Here is a 22717-nt window from a genome sequence, read left to right on the forward strand (position 1 = left end):
TGTGGGTCCAGGCACCCTCTGCACCCCGCAGCCCACTTGCCCTCAAAGGGTGCCAGGCAGGCTCTGTGCTGTTTCAGGGGGCTGAGCCTCATCCAGCAAACCCAACTGTTAACGGTTCTCAGCATCACACGTTGCAAATCCTGCCTCATGCCCCTGTCGATGTTAAATTGCCCCCTGGGATGCCAGCAGCAGCCCCTGGCACTGGGGACTCGTCTGAGCTGCTCAGGGGAGCCTCGGTTGTTATTTATTCAAAAAGATGTTCCTCTGTTGCAGTGTTTTAAACTAAGCGTGTTGGTGATGGGCTGCAGAACCGAACCCGCTGCTAATCACTGGCTCAGCAACGTGGCTGCTGTCTGTGCTGGGGGAGATGGTCGCTGCAACCAAACCGTCACCATCACCCCCATGCTGTGGGGACACTGGCGACGGGGAACCTGATGGCACTGCTGGGGGCCATGGCCATGCTCTGGCCATCCCAGAGGGTGTATCTATGAGAAACACCCACCTGCAGACCACCTCGGCCCTGCGAGCCACCAGCTCCACTTGGTTTCAAATCGAAATACGGGATTGTATACGATGGGAAGCGTTTCAGTGTCATATTCATACAGCATCCACCAAGCCAGGGTCAGAAACAGAGAAAATGATACAAGGTGGAGAGGGCAGCGGGGAGGGAATTCCAGCAGCTGAGTCATCTCCGCTTGTCACATGTGGCCCAGCCCTGCCAAGACGCGGCTGACCCACAGACGTTGCTATTTTATGGGGGCACGGACACATCCCTGAAGCACTGAGGCCAGAGCGAGCACTGGAACATGCCCACAGCAATGAGAGATTTACGGTGTAGCCATTTTTGTAAAAGACACAACATGGTGGAAACAGTGTCCAGCCTCAGACCGGTGATGCTCCGAAGAACAGCATGTGGTCCTCTCAACCTTTCACACAAGGTAGGTTAAGCCAAGAGCAGCTCACGGCCCTCACTGTGACCAGAAATGGGACCAGGCTCCCAACTGCAGATTTGGGATGTTCAGCCGTGCTGTTGATTGAGACACAGACTAATTTTGCATCCCAGTATGTGGGATGCTTGGATTCAGGGTGTGGGGATGGACATGGGGGGTCACCCTGCTATGTGCACAGAGTGCCTTCATGCCAGAATGGGCCATGGAAATGCTGTGCGATGGGACCAGCATCCCTGGATCCACCTCTGACCAACATCCCTGGATCCATCTCCCTTGAAAGAGGTTTGTCCATCTCTATTTCATACCTACCCACCCATCTGTCCCTCTGGCTCAGCTGTTACTTCTAAGGTGGTTCAAAGAAAAAAACCACACGTGCTAAGGAAGTGCCAAAGAGTGGCATCCCACCGCTGTGGCTATCAGGTGGACATTCCCCAGGGACAACTTGTCTCATCCCCTCATGCGGGTCTTTCCACCCCTCAGCGCCCTCCCAGTTTGGCACATCTCCCACTCCACCGTCTCCACTGGTGTGGCCAGTGCTGGGAGATCAACCGGTGCCAGGGGATCAGCCGGCATTGACCAGATTGGGACCCAACCGATGGAGCCAGGACAGGCCACGGATGTGTTTGGTTCAGGGCCAACGGCAATCGCAGAGCGTGTCCCGAGGGCCGGAGGTGAGCGGGGTGGTGGTGGAGGACCCGGGAAGGACAGGACAGGACGGGGGAGCCACGGGGACCCTTCCTCATCGGCTGGGCGGTGTGGTGCCCCGCTGCCTGCCCCACTACTCGGGCGAGGAGTCCAACTCGTCGTTGGCGATGAGAGCCTCCGATGGTGGTTTGTGCCTGCCTTTGCTTTTTGACCTGCTACTCGTCCGATGGCTTTCCTTCGCTCCTGCCATTTGCTGGTACGAGAAGCCCTTGTCCTCGGAGGGACCCCAGCCTGGGTAGCCCTCCCCCTCGGTGGCATAGGAGAAGCTGTCGTCCACGGAGAAGGGGTCGACGTCCACGTCGTAGCGCTGGTAGGTGCTCTGGTGGAGGGCCTCCTCCCGGGCGCTGATTTCCAGCGTGCTGTTCCACATCCCGTAGCCGAAGTAGATAAGCAGACCTGCGGCGGGCGAGAGGGAGATGGTTGGACTCCAGCCACCTGCACTGGCCCTGTGGCCCCAGCTAAAACATCCCTGTAAAGACGCCATGCCCCAAAACCCACATCAGGATGTGTTGGGGATCCAGCCTGGCTCTTCACCAACCTCCTCCCACCCAGCGCTGGACTGGCGCCAGCTGGTGAGGGTTAAGTGTATGTAAATATACCTATATTTTTTAAGCCACTGAAAGTTGTAGTTGATGTCTGCTCTTCAAACCCATCTAGTTTATGTTTTCGGGCTGCCAGCTGTGACCCGAGGGCCGTATGGTTTAAACATCTTCTGGGATTGCTGCTGGTCACGTGGTTGTGCCATCTGCATCTTTGGTGGGACAGCAGCTCCCAGCAGATGTCTGGAGGCTCCCGAGTGCCGACAACCCGCGTCTCCATCCTGTTACCCTCCTGGCTACCCTTTTCTCTCTGGAGTTTTCTTATGCTCAGTCTCTCTCCTGCTGGTGCTTTCAGCCACTCGTGCCCCAGGGTTGTCAGGATGAGTGTAGTTGGTATTAAAACAGCTCTGAAATCCTGTCTTCCTCCCTGCATGAGTTTCATTTCATCTTCTCCAACTTGCCCTACTTGATCTCACCTTCCTGCACTAATGCTTTCCCCAGAAGGAAATGTATCTGGAGATCTAATTTCCAGTGGATCCTGGGATTAACCTACCCTAGACGTGTGCATAGAGAAACCCAGATTTCTCCATACACCATGGACTGGCCACTGAGGACTGCTTGTGAGGTTAAATCCATGGACTGGCCATGGGGGACTGCTTGTGAAGTTAAATTCAGAGTCTGTGGGGCAGGACTGCACATCTCTGCCAGAGAAACAATGGGATGTGCCTCTCCCAACAGGTGAGCAGCCGTGGATGAGGCTGGTGGAGTCCATCACACCCTAATGGAGTGGCTTAATTGACTTGTTGCCATTGCTGGCAGCTGAAGAGGTATTAGATGTACCCACAGGGGAAAGTATTTACTCACGGTAGATTAAATTGATGCTTTGGAGTTACTCTGCTTTCAGGTAGAAGGGCTTTCCCTGGGTCTGCAGCTTCACCTGTTGCCTTTGAGGGCCAAAAAAAGCACTGAGCATGTCTTTTCCAGCCCAAAAGGTGCATGTGGCAGCTGCTGCTCAACGGCTTGCCTTGGGGTTAGGGGACTCTCAGAGATGGAGCTTCACTATGGGACCCCAGTCACGCAGGACTGACTTAGGATAACTGCCATTCTCACATTGAAGCAAAAGAGGGAATGGCAAAATGGAGGAAAAAAGGTGATAGCAACTTCCCTCTGAAGGACAGAAACCATGAGACTACTCTAAATTCTCTGAGATGCCAAAGGGAGATCCAAGGTCTGTTCATGTCATCTCCTGGTTCTGCCAACCGAGGTCAAACATCTACAAACACCAGGAGGCACCTGAGGAAAGCACAAAGGCTGGTGAGCCCAGCGTGGTGGCCTGTGCCTGCCCACTCCTCCTCTAGGAGAGGCAATTCCTGCCTTTACGGGAGGTGGCAGCTGACTATGACCTTTGCATCAATCCTCGTTCTCTTTTCCCCACCACTTTCTCCCTCTCAACCCAGGACCCTGAACCCTGCTCCCAAAGGGGAGGGCTGCTGGTGGGATACTTTGCCAGGAATGGTCCTTTTGGATGCTGGCACCATGCTCAGGCTCTGCTGTCTGCAACTAGGGCTCCTGTGGGCTGCTGCAATATATATGTTTACCCATAGGGTTATTATTTCTCTGTAAAGAGTCCTTGGCTTTGATATTGTCTTGTTGCTTCAATTCTCTATAGTTCAGACTTGGGAGCCTTCAGGAGGAGCTATGAGAGCTGCTCTTTTTCTCTTGGGTTTGTGGAGTAAGTGGGTTGCACTGTAAAGCAAGGGAAACTACGGACATGCCCACCTCCTGGCTATGTGCCAGGAAGGCTAAATTTGGCAAAGTCCTCAACAGAGCCTGTGAGTCCCAAGATCCCCCTGCCATAAAGTTAAGGTCTTGGACCAAGAAAAGGAGACACAGTCCACAGATCCCTTGGCTCTGTGTCTCCCAGGGCTCTTGGGGTTGGGCAGCTCTGGGCTTTGGAAACGCAGTGCTAAGATTTTTGTGTGGGCTGCTGAAGAGCTCAAGTGGGTGAAATAGCAAGAAAGCAGGCAGATTTCTGTAGGAAACCTGCCTGCGAGGCAATTGCCAGAACCCACCTACTTTGCATCAAAAGACTCATCAAAATAGTCACCTTTGCATGGAGCAGTTTACTTCCATCAAACTGACATTTTCTGGAGGTGTACTTTTCCATTTAGCTGTGGTGCAGGGGCTTGATTAACCGAGGTTTCTGAGAACTTCAGGGTGACGAGGGGCAAATGCAAAGGACTGGGTATATCCAGGCTGAAGGAGCGGCAGCCTAAGCACTCTCATTAGGGAAGTTATTGTTAACATCCTTTCAAAAGAGTGTCGGTTAAAGAATTAAAATAAAAGAATCTGGGACTCACCCACAAAACACCAGACGGCAAATCTGATCCACGTGACTGTGGAGAGCTTCAGCATGAGATAGATATTCACCAGCATGGCAAAGGCAGGGACAAAGGGCAGACAAGGCGCCATGTAGGGCAGCTTCTTGGGGTTTTCTGGCTGCTGCAAGATCACAAACACGAGCACGACGATGAGCAGGATCATCAGCACGACGAGGAGGACAGCCCACCAGCTCTGCTCGTAGATGTAGTCTGCCCCGAAAATGATGAAGGAGCAGAAGATGAACATCAGGACGAAGAGCAGGAGCACGCAAGTGGTGACTGTGTGGCCGGTGGCAGCCGTGGGCCGGTCCATTTTCCCTGGCAGTCCAAGGTGGATCCTCATTGTGTAGTAGCGAGGGCCGATCAACTTCTTCAGCTTGATGAGGTAGATGTTCTCAGACTCATCTGCCTCTATCCCTGAGGTCATGTCGACCGTGCCGTAATTGGGGTGATTCACGTTGTAGGTGGATTTATCAGATTTCCCAATTAGCATCTCGTTATCCCCCAGCGATGGCAGATTTTTTGCCCCACATGTGTTGGTTGGTGGGCCAGTGAACTCTTCTCCTTCACTCCCTGGGGAACAAGCTTCCTTCTCACAGTCGGCCAGGATGCCCTCCTTCTTCTTGGTGTGCTCCTCAGAGAGGAATTTGACAAAGCCATCGATGTCGCTCTCGGGCTGGTATCGAAGGAGCAGGACACAGACAGAGACCAGCGTGTAGGCGAGTAGCGTGCCGATGGACATCATTTCTATCAGGTCCCTCAGGCTGACCAGCAAGGAAAGCAGTGCTGCGAGGAATCCGGAGACGATACAAGCCACTACGGGAGTTTCCGTGTAAGAACTGATGTGGGACAAAAATCTGGAGTGCAAAACAGTTGCAGAAGGTTAAAATTGCAGATGGCAGTGGTTCCCTGTCACGGTAACTCTTACTTGGCTGGAGGGGCCAGGCTCAGAGCTGTGATCCCTTCAGCTCTTGTTGCTTGTTGGTGCTTAAACTCCAGACAGGTGGGGACTGGAAATACTGCTGAGACTGGATCTAGAGTTAGATCTAGGTCTAACCAGCTCTGAAATGGGCACTTGGACACTTGCCAAGATTTTATGCATATAAGCTGCTCTCCTTTGCAAGTAACTCTTGAATTAAATGCTCATCCTCCCATAAGCTGAATTTCTAGGTACCAGCATCAAATGAGAAACCTTTGTGTAGATCCCTCCTGATTTTTTTCCCCAGGATTTTGTTTTGGTATGTGCCCCATTCTGCAAGCACCAAGTCTGTGTGTGCCCTGTGCTCCCAGTGGTGATGGCACCGGGCTGTCAGGGTGCAGGACAGTCCCCGTCCCTCCCAGCACACTTCCCCTCTGGGTCCCAAGGGGGAGAAAATAAATGCCATCATGGGCATGACTGACCTGAAGAGCAGCCCGTCACCAGCCATGGCGTAAATGACTCTCGGCATTGGGAAGAGGGAGCCCAGCAAGCTGACAGTGAGGCCGGCCACGGACCCGATGGCAACGATGAACTTGGCCGCGTAGAAGCCATTGGCCACAAACATTTCCATCAGCGGGGACTCAGTGTCAATGGCGTCGTAGGGCACCATCAGCGTGAGGATGATGCTCACCTGGGAAAGGCAAGAGGAGCAGGACACGGGTGTCAGCAGCAGCTCCAAGGGCTGCTGGGGACTTGCAGATCACGGGGGCTGCTTCTCAAGGGTGGAAAGCAAAAAAATTTCAAGTCTGATTTGGATTGTATCCCTGTGTCCCCGGTGGAGGGGATGTAAAATGCTGGAGGTAAGGCCTCTGTGTGCTTTGTTTTGTGGAGTGGTTAATCCAGGGGATGTGGGGCCTCAGTCTCTGCCAAAGGCAAGAAGGAGACACCTTGAACCTCACTGCCATGGTGATGCAGGAGGCTGGTGGGACTCGGTGGGGTTAGTAACACATTGGCCATGTTCCTTTGTGGGGACAGTGCTGCCTGAGTCAGGCACTCCCATGGACAGACCCAAAACCCAAGATGGCATTGCTTGAGGCAACACTGATCCTATTTGAGCCAAAGAGAAATTGGTCTGAAGTGAATCCCACCACGCTGCAGGAGAGGCAGAGGGTGAGTTTCTTTGAAATGATCAGAACAATTTTTTTTCTCTTTCATGACTCAATTTTGCTCTTTTACAGCAAATATCCCTGAGTACAGACATGCATTTATTGGGGTGCAGAGCTGCTGGATATCTCTCACATGGCCATCCCTGCCCATCCTCACCCTCACTTGGACCCTCTCCTATATCTCCAGCAGAGGCAGTGCTGCTTTTCCCAAAAACACAGAGAAAGGTTGCTGCAATGCTGCTGCTCCTTCAGCTTTGCTGCACTTCTGGATGCAAAAATAGCTGTGGATGGGGATGGGGGGGGAAAAAACAGCTGCCACCATCTCCCTGCAGCCGGCAGAGGGATCTCAGCAGGGTGACAGGAGCCTGGGGACAAACCGGGCTGGGGAGCCTCGTCAGGACACTGCAGTCACATGGAAACACAGCTGACGTCTCAGTTCCTACCAACAAAAGGGTCAGACTGGCACCCTGGCTCGTGGGGAGGGGAGCCGCGCAGATGCCCAGAAGGGACACGCTATATATATATATGTGCATACATATATATTTATGCACATTTACATAAGTATAGCTAGTACTTACAGACACATATGCTGTCAAGCACGTGACGAGCGAGGCCGTGATGGCGTAGGGGATGGAGGTGTTGGGACTCTTGGCTTCTTCTCCCGTGGTAGCAATGATGTCAAAGCCGATGAAGGCATAGAAACACGTCGCGGCCCCTTTGAGCACCTGCGTGGAGGATCGAGCATCTCAGTGCCAGGACGGAGGCTGACACCCAACCAGAGAGAAGGAACTGAGTGAAAACGAAGGAGCCCAATTCTACCTCGTCTGAGCTAAAGGGTGAGTGGGGGAGGATCAGGGGGTTGCACATGTAGAGCTGGGCATTCCCATCTGGGACTGACCCTGGGAGCACCCATAACCCAGTGATCTGGTCTAGGGAGAAGATTTCAACGTGTGGCCTGAGTCACTGGAGGCATCTGCAGCTCACTGGTGGTGCCCCACAAATCTGTGCCTGATTCTGCTGGGACATCCCGGCAGTGATAGAGGAGATAGATAGATAGATAATTAACCGATTTCAGGTTTGCTTTCACAATCCTCCACCCCAAATCTGTTTACATTAGTAGGGATTTGGAGCGTGTTTACATGTTCCATCTTAGCAAGATGTCTCATGTGGCAGCAAGATCTGCTAGCAGAGGAAGCAGAAGACATCAGCAACAGTCAGATGTGTGCCGCTTTCCAAACAACCTCTGTTTTGCTTGGAAGCTGCGGACAGGTTAGGAGCACACGTTGGAGCACTTGGATGAGGAATTATTTGTTCTGTTTAGTTATTTTTTTAATGTGATAATTTAAAATATACAACATTAGCAAGGACATTTATAGGAAAGAAATGCTGAAGCAGGCTAAAGACTATGTGGCTGTGAGCAAGATAATTTGCAGTTGTAAAACCCTCGCATACATCTGGCAAGCTAGGTGGGTACCATGTGTCCATCACACCTCTGTTGTCTCAGCTGTCTAGGGATGGAGCACACAGTAAAACTCACCTCTTCCAGGGGACTACCTGTAATTACCTTTTTAAAGTATCCCCTGTGCTCCTGGGGATCTCATGCTTGTGCTGTGGTGGGTTTACTTTTACAAACAATTTGGGAGACAACCAATCAGCCGAAAATGATGGGAAGACCCTATTGGTTTTGATGTGTTTTGGATATGTATCTTTTAAAATTGTGGGTTTTTTTGCCAGGAGATATTTGGTGAGTTGAATTGGAGCAAACCAGCTATTTTCTGTTTTCTCTTTTTCATTCCTGTTGTATGGCACAAACAGCCAAGCACAATCCAAAGGTAAATACAACCTCTGCTCTCAAATGGGCCTCAGTACTCTGCTCCTCACTGTTGTTCTCTGGCAGAGAGGTATTGATGTACTGAAGGGAGGTGCAGGGAGTGTATGGCAGCTTGGGACCCTTTCAATAATCAAGATTCTTGGTTTACTTTACTTTCTTGCTTATTTTTCTGCACAAAACAAGCAGTGTAAATCTGAGAAATGATCTTGGGTTTAGGCCAGTTGAGATATTTTCAGTCTCTGTTCATCCTTGGATAAAAACCAGTGCAAGCAAGCTAAAAAAGCCAAATATGTCCGAATTCTCAGTAAGCTTTGAAGGAACATCCATAAAATAAGTACTGGCAGGTGGCATTATGAAGTGCTCAAAACAAATGCTTGAGAACATTGGTGTTGAAAAACAGCCAACACAAGTATCTACCCCTCTGCAGAGGCTGAGCGAGCTCCTCCCGAGTGCCCTGTCTTGGATGGCCACTGCATTTTGCTCCATTGCCTGGCAATTAGTGGCATTTCCTCATGTATATTTTCATGTGGAGTTTGGCTCTCCAGGAGGACATTTTGGAAAAGTTCTGGGTTTATTCTAAGAGGTGGCAGGAGATATGAGCAAAGCATTGCCGTACCCTTTGGGTTTGTCGGAGCGAGGAAGTCTGGATCCAAGCTTGCAGTGGTAGAAGTCAGAGGTCCCTGGCCAAAGCGCAGGTGGGTTTAGCAGGGTTGAGATTTGGGGAGTGCAGTGGAAGTAGGGTACGTATACCACGAGCAAAGCTCAGCATGTGGCAGGTGGGTGGCACCGCTTAGGTGCGCCCAGGACTTACCCCCGGCCATCCAAACGGCAGGAATTGCCCTTCAGACCAGTTGTCACCTTTGACATAGAAGAGACCAGCAATCATGATGAAGACCCAGACTGCCAGGTTAATGACGTTGAGCACGTTGTTCAGCCCCACTGAGTTCTTCACCCCCATGGCCACGATGATGGTGACAATGACAGCAATGACCAGAGCAAGAAGGTCAGGGTAGGACTCCTCTCCTTTCCCTGGGTAAGAGAAAAGAAGTGTGTAACTCTCCATCCATAGCTGTGGACAGCATCTCCACAAACTCTGTAGGGGCTTTTTTAAATGCTTTTCATACTGAAAAGTCTGAGGCTTTGCAGAACTCCTTGGTCTCATTGCAAAGGAGGTTTCCAGATGTCCCTGCCTCTGCTAGCTAAAGTTGTTTTATTAAGGTGATAAATCTTGATGCCTCAAGACACTCTTAGGAGTTTCGGGAGGGCAGCAAACAAATGATCAGGTCCCAGTTTGCATAATGTGTATCTGCCAAGTCCTAATTAAAAATCAATCAAACATTAAGTTTTCATGACACAGGTACAGGACAGCTAGCTGTTTTATTTACTGGTAGGAACCATGGGCTGTTGCTGGAACTGCTGGTCACACAGGACCATCCCAGCATTGAGTTTCTACAGGCACTGGCTTGTACTCTCTAAAAAGGCTCTGTGTGCACCTTAACGGGCCTGAGCAGAGTTCTTGCACTGGGTGAGGTGCTCCTGCGCTGTCATTAGCCACTGACATTCAGCTAATTTTTTCAGGTGATTATTCTGCTGAATGTCAGCTTGTCCCAAAGGGGCTCAAAGTACTGTGTACCCCATCCCCCTAAATCCCATCTGTGAACCAGATGGCAAAGTACAGTCTGGTACAGTAAATAATGAATGAAGCCTAATATCCATGTCTGAATTCCGACGAGCTTCCAATTACTTTTCAGACCCTACTAATGTGGGTAGCTATGCACGATGTGACGCACCTAGTCCGTTCAAGGTCCCGACGCTGTTGATCATCCAGCGGCTGATGGTGTGGTTGGCCAGCGAGTCAAACATGCTGCTGAGGGCGCTGGCGCCCGCGGCCGTGCCGATCAGGTACTCCAGGATGAGGTTCCAACCGATGAAGAACGCCACGAACTCACCCACCGTCACATAGCTGTAGGTGTAGGCAGAACCCGTGGTCTTGGGGACCCGCACACCAAACTCAGCGTAGCAAACACCTGTTTAGAAAAATACGAAGGACCATAAGGAAAATGTGTTTGGAAAAGGAAAAGGTAAAACTGCCTTGGTACCACCTGTCTGGAGGTGCCAGGAGGTGTCCAGGGCTGTAGTTAGCATCACAACCCCAGAGACGTTGCAGGGGGCTGTGGTGACCCTCCCTCCCCAACTGCTTGGCTTAAAAAGCACTCCATTTTCCCGCTAAAATCAAGACATGATGGAATTTTTTTGAGGATAGACAGTTCAAACTAGCAAACCTTTACAGCCTGTTGTAGAAGAGCCTTCTCACAGGTGCGTGCCCCTGATGTGGGGCCCTCCGGCACAGCCAACTGCAGCCCCCACAGACACACAACCGAAGTGGGGGGGAATTCACGCACAGGGAGCAGAACTGGGCAGCGTTGGTGGTGCGGTCCTTGGAGCCCTGTTTCCCTGCACTAGCTTTCATGGTGATAGATAACTCTTCTTCCCCATCCAACAGCGACACCATAATATGATTTTTGCCAAGAATGTTTCTCTCAAATGCTTTATTTGTGGTATCAATATACTGACAAGCTCCCAGTGCTTTTGGCTGCAGAAACCACCATAGCCCTGGGAAAGGTGGTCGCAGTGAGCCCTGCCAGAGGACAGTGTTTGGGCACAAGGAGGTCAGGGACGATTATAGCCATTGTATGTCATCCTGGACCACTGTTGCCCAGCCTCATCCTAGAGCAAGATGCCACAGAAGGGCTCACACAAGGCCTCACCTCTCCCTGCCCTGACTGTGCAATCTCCAAACACCCATCTTGGGTTATTGCTATGCAGATCCAGGCACAAGCACTGTCCTGATCATCACTGCTCTCAGTCGTACCCATGCAAGAGGAGTTTGAAGCCATCTTAGACAACATAAGTTATTATGACACTTAAAAATGTTACATGTAAGTCTAATTCTGAAGAATAGTTGCAAAACTGACTTTGTAGAAGAAGAACAGAACAACAAAAAGAAGTATTTAACTGGAACTGTTTGGGAGGAGATTTCAGTGGGCTTTAATACTTCCCAAACTCCTTGTGTACTTACTATGTCAGGATACTTTCCAATAAAAACCTGACCCTGACACATTGCTGTCTTAAAACAACCATTAACTTTTATTTAAAGGTAATGGATGGACTTGATCATAAATTCACCAAAAATTAGAACAAGTGCTGAAAGGGTACGCTGCGTCCTGCGTGTTTAACACTGATTAAGCCCCTGCCCTGAAGACCTCAGTTCAGCTCCTACGGGTTAACGGGTTCGGGCTGTTATTATCATTGTGTAAACACACAGTAATTATTGAGTTCTTTATCAACTACTTTTCTCTATTGAGAAGATAATAATTGCTTCAAAATTGCGATCAGTTCAGTATAGAGAGAGAGAGGAATGAATAATTTATAAAAAATATGAGGTCACTGCTCTTGCTCTAACCGCAGTTTTTACACAGTACAAACACAGAATTATTGAATCCCTAAGCTGAATTTGGCGGTGCTTCTTTTCTTGCTATTGGAAGATTTTTATATCCCGTTCACTGTTTAACTCGCATGCATGATGCTGGCAGTGCTTTTCAATGGGCCTCTTCAAAACTTGATTTCTGCAAAGCAGGCCCAACTGGAGGAGCAGACATCCCCATCACCCAGCCCTACAGACAGCCATTATTCAAAGCTGATGAAAAATGCATGCACCCAGCAAAGGTACGACATTCACAGATAACCACAGGCCTGAATGATTTATGAAACAGGTGCTCTGATGGGGACAAGTATCTAGTTTCTCTCTTTGATGGCCTTAAAAATCATATAATCTTTTTTGGAGGCAGCTCTACTTTTAGCCAATGACAAGATAAGGCTTAAAGAGGATTGTTATTGATACAGCGTGATAACGGCAAAGCAAAGATATTAATATGTATAAAATGTTCGAGTTTCCAATTACTCTACTAGGGTCCCAGAAGAGAAGAGTAGTCTTTCACTATGCATTAGGTACAGCAACACGTTGTGGATATCTGCATTAGGTATATATTAAGAAAATAAACAATTTTTTATCATAGCATGCAGTATCCAGTCAGGGGACATGAGATGCAAGGTCTGCGGTCCATCCCTGATTGCCACTGGCCGTATCGGATGGCATTAATCAAACCACTTTGCTTTGCGGTGCTGCAGGTCCTCCATCAGAAATGGGGTTCACAGCACTTCCCACTCTGCTTACAAAGGAAGATAACATCATAATTTATTAGAGTGCAGATTTTATCTTGGTGCAAATAATATCACAGTTTATTAGAGTGCAGATTTTATCTCACTACTCTCTGCTGCATTAGTAATGTATTATTATTGTTGTTGTTGTTATTGTAATACAACTGCATAATACAACTGTGTTACTCAGTTACTCCTCATCAGCTCTGGCTATTTGGCACCTCGTCCCTCGGTCCCCAGAGAGATCCATCTCTCCCCGTGTCCCCAGCCCAGCTCCGGCAGTGCAGATGGACGCTGGGCACACTCCCCACCACAACTCTTTGCATTTGGAGACAGATTTCTTTTTTTCCTCCCCCTATCAAGAGTGATTGCAAGTTTCAGCAAACCAACACAGTGGTTGTTTGGAAGAGTAGTCTTCATACAGAAAACTGCTTCTTTTCCTTCAATATCAGCTACACTGTGTAATTGGTGCGACAGTTATGACACCGGTGTAATTACATAGTTATTGACATTATTCAGAAAGACATAAACACAGCTGAGCACTTTAGTCTGTGACATTGTCCCTTCCAAGACCCCATCTATAACACCCCATTTTTTCAGATTTAATTGAGCTCTCCATCCTCTGGCGTATCTTGTTTAGGGGTCGGAGGCGAGGTAGCCAGCAGCTTTCCATACAGCACATGTATACGGGTCAGATATTCCTGTGTTAGCAGTGGTTTGGGGTCACAGTGGGCACCCTGACCTGCCTGGTGGGCACTTTTGCTGGTGAGTGGTGCCTCGGTGGGGCAGGAGGAGCGACCATGAATACCTTGCTGGCTTCAAACCCCAAACCCCAGCGCTGCAACCGCCGCTGGGCAGAACAACCAGTGGCACGAGGAACTGGTGCAAGCAGTGCAGCTCTGTGCACCCTCTTGGCTGCTGCCTTGCTTCGGTGTGCAGGGGCGGTGGTGGCTGTGGTATGGATACTGACCCTCATGCTGCTGCCTGGCACGAGGCCATGCAGGGACCATGAGACATCCCACAGGGCACTGGCACGATGGGAGTGATGTTTCAGGTGAAACGAGCCTTCAGGGAGAGGTCTTTCTGCAGTGCTGGAGGTAACACCAATTAATTCATGCTACCACGCAAGAAACCCAGAGGGACCATCCTTCATTAAACAAGAGCAGCCAATTTATCAAGGCAGGTATATGGCCAAATCCTATTTTCAGCAAGCCACTGAGCCTGTCCATTGTGTTTCATGATCACTGTGTGCAGACATATAAAAGGCAGCTCCATAGAGAAAGCTTCATTAGAAAAAGGACTCCCATTTCTCCAGCACCACCCAAGCAGCTCATGATCAGCTGCAGCTGGAGCCCCTCTTCCTGGCCCTTATCCTGCAGCCAGGCAGCACCTGAGGCACATGCTCAGCTCTCCCCTGGTCCGTTGTGCACCCTGCCTGTTGCTGAGGATGCTCCCACATGGGGACCAGGTAAGAGCATGGCAATGTACTCCAAAACTCTGTGGCTTGGTGCTTAGAATCTCCATCAAGGGTTGCTGGGGTTGCAGAGCAGTTCCCGGGGGAGGGAGACTCTTCTTTTCTTGCACAGCCTGGCACCGAAGCCTGTGGGGTTGTGTGGCAGAGGAAACTATCCCACACTGGTAACCATCATGGGGGAGGACCTGATCCTTGCCTGGGCTCAGAGTAAGGGGTTTGCACAATGTGATCAACAAGGTTGTATTGCTTTAGGAAAGGAGCCACTAAAGGGACAAGCAACAGCTTGTGGAGAAGGCTGTGGAGAGGGTAATGGGGCTGGGTAGGATGAAAACTGCTAATTTTTGACAAGAGGGGTTTTTGGTTAGAGATGGGGGTGAGAGTGGGGAATCCTGGTGGTTGCAGCTGATGGAGGGAGCCTGCAGTGTCCCCTGCGCTAGAGGCTTTGTGGAGGGAAGCTGGGCAAATGTTTCTGTTTGAGAGCTGAAAAAAGGCCTTCCAGTGAGATAATGAAAGAGATATTGATTTAATTTATCAGTTTAATCAATGATACTATGTCTGTAAGTACCCTGACAAGGCCTGTGTTGCTTAAACCTAGAGGAATGTATAACTGGAACTTGTCAGGTAGATGAAATTGGAAAAATCCCTAACTGAAACCGGGCTGAACAGCACAGAGGGGTTTAGGGATTTCTCACTGGTGGGGCTTCTTCATGGCTGCTGCCCAGGGGAACTGAATAGCTTTCTGGAAGGGTTGTGTTTTAGGTTTTTTTTAGCCACAACCCTCCTGCACTCGCTTTGCAGGCAGTGGGATCTGACTCTGATGTTCAATACATCAAGGGAAGGCAGGTGATCTAGTGGTCCCATCTGGCCTTACAACTGTGTGAAACTCCTTAAAATCTGTCTGCGCACACTCGCCTGAGCTCAGTGCCCAGTACACCAGAAGTACCGCGATGCAAGAGCTGAAACCTCTTCCCCCATGAGCCCGACAGCCCGTCTGGCTCCCGAACCCTTGCTCGGTTTGACTTGCCAAAAACGTGTTGCTGTTATAAACAACAGCAGCGTCGACGATGAAGTGAGGAAGCAGCCAAGGAGACTATGAAAACACTTTCCCAGGGCTACAAAAGCACGGGGAGATGAAAGCTGAGCGGGAAGTGGCGCGGGCTCCTGTGGGTGAGGGCGGGGGGAGCTCCCTGCTGCGGGGCAGGGCTCATGTCTGGGGTGAAAAAGCCCCTTTTGGAGGACAGTGTGGCGGGTTTTTTTTTTTTATGAGACCCACCCAGGCTCTGTTTGCTCTTGGTTTGCATCACGGCCAGCAAAACACTTGCAGAGGAGAGAAAGCGGGCAGTGGGAAAGGATAAAGACGCTGATGCTACCCGCCGCCTCGGTTAAAAAATGAGTGATTTGGTTCATTTGTTGTGTTGGGATCTCAAATGAGCATCGGATCTCATTGCACGCGCTCAGCTCTTGTTCTGTTCTGAACCAGCGGTAAATGTGTCCGAGCTGCCTTGTCACTGGGGTCCAAGTGGGGAGGGGGAGGCAGGACAGTCAGTGTGGTGGTTCCCAGCCAGCATTGCTGGACTCTTTCCCTGGCATGGCTTTGGGGAGAGCGTGACACTCATCCCCGTGCTGTGCCAGGATCGTGCCTCTGGGCTGCAGGGGTGTAAGGGGTTCAAACTCACACAGACTTTGGGAGGATCTCCATGGAGCAGCACTGCAACCTCCAGGGAAAGAGCGTGTTGTGCTTCCACCTCCCCCTACAAAAATCTGTAGACTTGAAAAGCTGAGCCAGGTCATTTTGCTGTGTTTGCTGTTCCTGCCTTCTATCAAAGCCCTTTGCCATTTACTCAAGTTTCCCTATCCATACCAGACTGACACAGCATGCAAAGTCCTCTGAGCAGGGAGAGCAGGAACATCACATCATCGTGTTAGCACTGATCTGGAAAGGACAAATGCCAGAAGTACTGGCTTCACATGGAAACCACAGCTCGAGCCATATGCTCAGCTGGGTTCCTATGGAGGAGATAGAATTCACCAGCTTTTCACTAAACTACATAATTCCTCTCCCTCTGCATGTTTGTTTGTTGGGGTTTTTGTTTGGAAATTCAAAGAGTGATCCTGCGTGAAAAGGAGCCAATAAAATCAACTCCAAAACTAATTGAGGAACTGTTTAACTGTTAGCAATGTCCACAGCAAAAGCAGATGGCCCCGGTGCCACCCAAGCCATCGATATCCTTCCTGTTGAAACAGGGCGTCCCAGAAGCCACGCTGAGCTCTTGCTCCAATGCTGTGACTTGGCTGCGCTCTCTGCCTGGGACACGTGCTGCAAAACTCACACAGGCGTTTTAAAACGTGCTGACCATGGGTTCCATCCTTGGGAAGCTGTCAGCAGCTCATCAGGGGTAATTGTGCTTGGGCTGCTGGTTCCCAGTACAGGGTTTGGTCTGACATTTGGGCAGTGAGAGGTGGTGCACCCCACGAGCTGGGCAAGCTCAGTGTGAAAGGGTATTTCAGGCTACGGGGAAGTTATTGTCCCCTGTAGCTTGTGCTGCTGAGCGTGGGTCCTGCCAGATGTTCACCCGTGAATGGAGCCACAGGATGCACAAGACAGTGTGTTCCACAAAAAACCCGTCCGCCTGACTCACCCGACAAGATGGAGGCGACGGCGGCGATGATGAAGGAAACAATGACCCCAGGCCCTGCCATCTCCTTGGCCACCAGGCCAGACACCACGTACATGCCGGTGCCCACGCAGCTCCCGACGCCAAGGGAGATGAGGTCGAGGGTGGTGAGGACCTTGGCCAGCCTGGCGCCCTGGGCGGCGGTGGTCCCCGTGCCCTCCAGCATCGACTCCACGGGCTTGGTGCGCAGGACGCGGGTGCGCAGGGCATGGCCCGCCACCCCCCACGGCACCCGCCGCGGGTCCAGGCGTGAGAAGAAGCTGCTCATGGCTGGTGAAGGGCTCCACGGAGTTGGGTCACGGATGGGTTCAGCAGCACCCGCTCAGGGCTGCGGCTGCATCTCCCTCCTGCGCTGGCGGCCTGGCTGAGAGGGAAAAGGACACAGGTTTTAACTGTAATAGCAAAGAAAGAGGGATGTGGTCTGCATGGAGGAACCGAAAGGGGCCTCTAAGCCAGTTTCTGGGCGGGCTCCAGTGCTGGGAGAGCCCTGGGCACCGAGGGGAGCTTTGCTTTCACCAGTGCTGCTGCTCCGGAGAAATCTCCCTTCTACATCCCAACTGTTCTGTACACCAGAGATGCTCTGCCCCTCTTTATGTTTATCTGCATGGGTTTAACCCCCATTATTAATACAGCTCACAGCAGCAGGAACTTCATACCCTCCAAGTGCCCATTACATGGTTAATTGCTACCAAAAACGATGACGGCTCTGTATAACTGCGAGGTGCTGGTGGCCACCGTGGCATGTTGGGTCCTGGTGTGGACCAAGCCCGGTCCACATGCTAAACATGAGCCAGCAGTGTGCTCAGGTGGCCAAGAAGGCCAATGGCATCCTGGCCTCTATTAGGAATAGAGTAGCCAGCCAGTCTAGGGGAGTGATCGTCCCTCTGTACTCGGCACTGGTGAGGCCGCACCTTGAGTACTGTGTCCAGTTCTGGGCCCTGCACTTCAAGAGAGACGTTGAGGTGTTAGAGAGAGTCCAGAGGAGGGCAACCAAGCTGGTGAAGGGTCTGGAGGATCTGACCTATGAGGAACGGCTGAGGGAGCTGGGGTTGTTTAGCCTGAAGAAGAGGAGGCTCAGAGGTGACCTTATTGCAGACTCCGAGTGGGAGTCGGCCTCTTCTCCCAGGCAACTAGTGATAGGACAAGAGGACATAGCCTCAAGCTTCGCCAGGAGAGGTTCAGGTTGGACATTAGGAAGCATTTCTTCTCAGAAAGGGTCATTAGACATTGGAAAGGGCTGCCCAGGGAAGTGGTGGGGTCACCATCTCTGGAGGTCTTTAAGAAAAGACTGGACATGGCACTTAGTGCCACGGTCTAGTTGACATGGTGGTGTCAGGGCAATGGTTGGATTCGATGATCCCAGAGGTCTCTTCCAACCTGATTGATTCTGTGATTCTGCATAATTCTCAGTCAAGCTTCTAATGCCAGCAGCAATGACTTCCTAGAGACTTCTAAGATGACTTCTTGACTTTGAGCAAAATAACAAGAATTGACAATTTCTGAATGCTAATATAAGGGAACAGAAAAAAATAATTTATTAAATATGAATTTTAGCCTGGCAGCTTCCTTCCTGTGTTAATACAGAATTTTTTTTTTTTAATTGCCTTGAAGACAAACCAATTATTTTTCCATCTTTACCTCTGAAACAAATCACATTGTGTCTACCAGGCAGCCTTGTGTTGCTGGAGTTTATTAAATAAAACATAGCATTCATTTCATGTTTTGGTTGATCCCAGTTCAAATTGTGCTGATTTTTTTACCTCGAGCAGCCACAAGCTGAAAGGCTGGATGTTCTAGCTAAGAATAATAAGGAAAAATTGTTACCGCTTTCTGGCCAGTGTGTGTCTTTGGGTTGAGAATAAAAACTGTGTTTGGCTTTTGGGTTGCTCCAAGGCGTCAGCTGGTTTGCGGCATGGGCTGGATCTCAGGTTAGGTTTTACTTTCTGGTTTAAATGAAGGTTTGTGTTGGAAGGGGCAGCTGAGCCAGGGCTCAGTGGGTCTGTGCCAGCCGGGATGAGGCAGATCAGCCCTCGGGGCAGCGTGCCCATGTGCTGGCACCTCCAGGCTGGCTCTGCTTTGCCAGGGCTGTGTTTCAGCCACAGGGGATATAACTCCTCTAAGCAAAGCAATCACCATCCAAAATTCATCCTCCTTTTTATCCAAAACACAGTGTCTCTGAAGCCCAGGCTGGCAAAGAGGTCTTGCTGCACTTCACCCAGCCACTTCCCATCCTTTATTTAATTGTTTTCCTTACTGGGAATTTATGGGTGCTTCTAGTTGAGTTTGAAAGATTCAGGTTGCTATGCTTAGGTTTGTGCCAAATTCACGTGAACTAGCCAAGAAGCTGGGCACAAGTATCCGTCTGGTTTTTGAACTATTACAACTTAGACACTCTTATCTCTGCGGAGTTTTCTCATGTAGTTGGTACTCTAAGAAAATATCTTTCCCAAGTGAGCCTGTCCTTGGTTTACTCAAGGCAAAAACCCATTGCAAGGTGAAAATAATAAATACTGAGGAGTTGGCTCTTAACGCTTGTAAGGAAAAGCATAATGAAAAATCAATTGGCTGGAAGTTGAGGCTGGACAAATAAAAGTTGGGTGATTAACTATGGGAAGAGATGAAGACTGGGAACAGTGGATTTGTGTCTCTTGATGTCTATGTACCATTTCTGGATGCTTTTGTGAAGGCTGCACTTGTCACAGAGGAGCCGCTGGGCCACCAGAAGAGGTAGGATGGCGTGGGATGGAGGTGCCAAGGCTGCGGGCTGGTCCTTGGTCCCATCACCAGCTTTGTGCTTTGGCATGGGAAGACCTGCCCTGTATCTTAAGTAGGTTGGGATGGATGTTGTATGAGATCAGCAATTTTTCATCATCTTGTCTGTGGTATCTGTGAGTGGCCGACGAAGGGTTTGGGAAGGGCAGCGTATGCTCAGGTCTGATTGGAGGGGTCCGCATCCACACCGGAAAAATTAATGCGTCCCCCAAAATGAAGGAAGTTGAGCATGACTGATTTAGACAGCCCAGTTCACTCTTAAGGCACATCAGGGTACAGAAATTACTTTCTCACTAGCCTTGCAAAGAACCTCAAGGGAAGACATCGCAGCCTTGTCCAGGAATAATTTTAAACTGCTAAAACAATAAAAAACTTAAATATTTTAAATTATTTAAATTTAAAGCAGGAACTGGCTGGTGGACCTGTGATGTGCCCAGGTTTAGGCTGCTGAGCTGTTCCAGCTGCCCACGGCCGGGCTGGGAACCAGGTCCTCCTGCACGGCTTCCCATTGCCATGGGGCAGCCTGACGTAGCCCTGGGATTCACACAACCCCTCCTGAGTCACGATGGGAAAAAAACCTCTAAAACATCTGAAATGAAATAAGTCTATAATTGCTGCTATATTTAATTAAGGCGATCATTCGAAACTATTCCAGATGTTTAAGCGAGATCAGCATATTGCTGCTCTGTAGCTTGGAAAACATCCTTTGACTCCCCTTGAAGCCATAAAAAAATATCTCGCAGATGAAAATCATTTACATGGGGCAGAGACGGCTCATTTCTGCTCTGCTCCACTAACCCCGGCTGGCGAGAAGCACACAGAGAGGGAAGGAGAGTTTTTATTTGTGGTTTTTATCTGCTCTCTTCATTATAAACCTGGGAAGCTCAAGGGAGCTGTGGCTGGGAGGGGGCAAGCGCGGCTTGAGGAGCTGCGGCCAGGTTTCAGAGCTGTGCAGCTCTCCATCATCAGGGAGCCTGGTGGGTTTCCCTAGCTGCCACCTTGCCGCTGGCACTTGCTGCTGCCACCGCGTGCTCGTTAGCAACCGCTGTTTGTACTGAAACACTCTTCTTCATTAGGGTAAATTAACCAAAACAGCAATCAAGTCGGAAGGAGAGGCCTAGGTATGTACAGGCATGGATCTTCCTTAGTGTCTGTGTCGGTGCTGAATCACCCCTGATGTACAGCTGCTCGCTGCCCCGTGCGATGCAGTGTGGTGCCCCTTGGCCCCGACATCACCCATCCTCCTCACCCCCCACAGCTCCAGCTACGGGAGCTTCTCAAAACCTCATCTGTGCTTTGGGATGGCTTACTTGTTTTTTTCTGTTAATAACTTCCCTCTGTTCGGGAGTCCATAGGAGTATCCTTAAGCAAAGCCCTCTTAAAAAATGCTGGGGAGGCAAGAAGAAACAGAACGTTGATGGTGATAAATGAAAAAAGAGAGCTCCTGTTGGTGTATTGATGGAAAGGCAGGCAGGGGCACTCATTAAGAGGAAAAGATTGGATTTCCTCTGGATTTCATGGCTCCCTGAAGCAATTATTATAGAGAAAAACTTGCTGATGCCCCAGCAGCAGCTGGGTCAGCATGGCCCCGGCATGGGGGCCAGCAGCCCCCAGTTTGCTGCAGGGGTTTTTATGGGGAAAGACCCTTCCTCCTTGCCCAGGGTAGACGTGCCGCAGAAATGCAGGACTGAAGCAGGTTCCTATATCAAACCCCGAGGCGGTGCCCACTGTGCACCTCGGAAACAGTAAGGCAGATGTTTACAGTGCGGGAGCAACAGCCCTTGGACCCCCTCCCCGCTCCACGCAGGGGCTGTGTGCGGGGCTGGGCTGCAGCATCACCCCTGGGGAAAGGGAGCCTGAAAGGCTTAAGGGTTGCAAGAGGAGGCACAAGACGATGCAAGAGGCAGCTCCTGGCAGCAAACCCGCTGTGATCCCAGACGAAGGACAAGAGAAAGAGGAAGGAACGTGCTGGCCTGACTTCCCTGCTCCCCCTCCCCTTTTTCTTTTAATTATTAGCTTGGTAACGGTGAGGCATACTTGTATGAGGAGACACCAGATCCTGAATTTCATTACAGCCCCTACAGCAGGCAGAGAAATGACGTCAGCGGTGCGGTGCGGTGGGAGTCGGGCAGCAGCTCCAGCAGCCGCCGACCAGAGGGACGTCTTCTGCGGGGGCTGCTCCTCACGTTAATGTTTTCATTGCGAATGCAATTTGATTTGGAGTTTTACGTGCTTGTTTTTAGAGTGTTGATCCCCAGCTGTGCTGCCACTGTAAAGTCTGGCTCTGGCTCCAACATCAGCCCTCCTTAAAGGGATTTAAAAGCCAGGCACGGAGCTGAGAGCGAGGGCTGGTCCCAGCGCTGCTCACGTGGGTCCAGCTTCAGCAATCTGGCCTTGCGTCTTTGCTGTTAGTTTTGGGCTCTTCTTATTTTAATCTTTCCATTTTTACCTCTGCTTGAGCAATTCAAGTGGAGCTGTGGTTAATGTAAAGTAAAATTCTCACTGAATTAAACTAGCGATATATTTCAGGTTTAAGACCAACCTTCTATGTTGCATAGACTAAAAATGTGTTCAGGGTTTGTTTTTTTTTGTAGCAAAATGCAAGTGGAGGGGCTGAACAGCACTTTTCTGTGTTACTTCCATCTGTGTTATTTTAAGAGCTTTACCACTGTTAGCACTGCTGTAAGATGGCTAAACACCATTATCTTCTTCTGACAATTAAGCAAAATAAGAGAGGAAATATTAAACTTAAACTTTGTATTCTAGTCTCTAGTGTGAGAAAAAGTCAAAAGAGCACAGATATTTAACCCAGTAAAATAATTAGCATGGACACAGAGATTACCCTTTTTGCTTCTGTCCAGCTTTCAGCAGGGTGATACGGTGCTGGCTTAACCGTTGTCATCTCTGGGGAGAGACTGGACTGCCTGAATAACCAGGGAAAAGGCAGAGGGAAGGATGGGAGAGATGTTAAAGCTCCTTTTTGTCTTGCAGCTGGTGGGACCTGTTTCCTAAGCTAAATAGCTCATGCAGTATTTGAGCACCGATCTTTGGGCAGCGTGTCCCTGAAGGCGAGCAATGAGGAGGTTG

General features: G+C 50.1%; 1 protein-coding gene across 1 annotated transcript; it reads right to left on the bottom strand.

Annotated features, from left to right (window-relative positions):
- Positions 1–1728: 1728 nt before the first annotated feature.
- SLC7A14 (solute carrier family 7 member 14) lies at positions 1729–17126 on the bottom strand. Its single transcript, XM_068406594.1, has 7 exons — positions 16823–17126; positions 10282–10518; positions 9303–9520; positions 7239–7385; positions 5977–6185; positions 4555–5432; positions 1729–2051 (listed from the first exon to the last, which is right to left on the bottom strand). Exons 1-7 carry the CDS (start codon positions 17124–17126, stop codon positions 1729–1731), a joined length of 2316 nt encoding a protein of 771 aa, XP_068262695.1.
- Positions 17127–22717: the final 5591 nt, after the last annotated feature.

Source organism: Nyctibius grandis, chromosome 8 (genome assembly GCF_013368605.1).
Source record: "Nyctibius grandis isolate bNycGra1 chromosome 8, bNycGra1.pri, whole genome shotgun sequence".
NCBI lineage: Eukaryota > Metazoa > Chordata > Aves > Nyctibiiformes > Nyctibiidae > Nyctibius > Nyctibius grandis.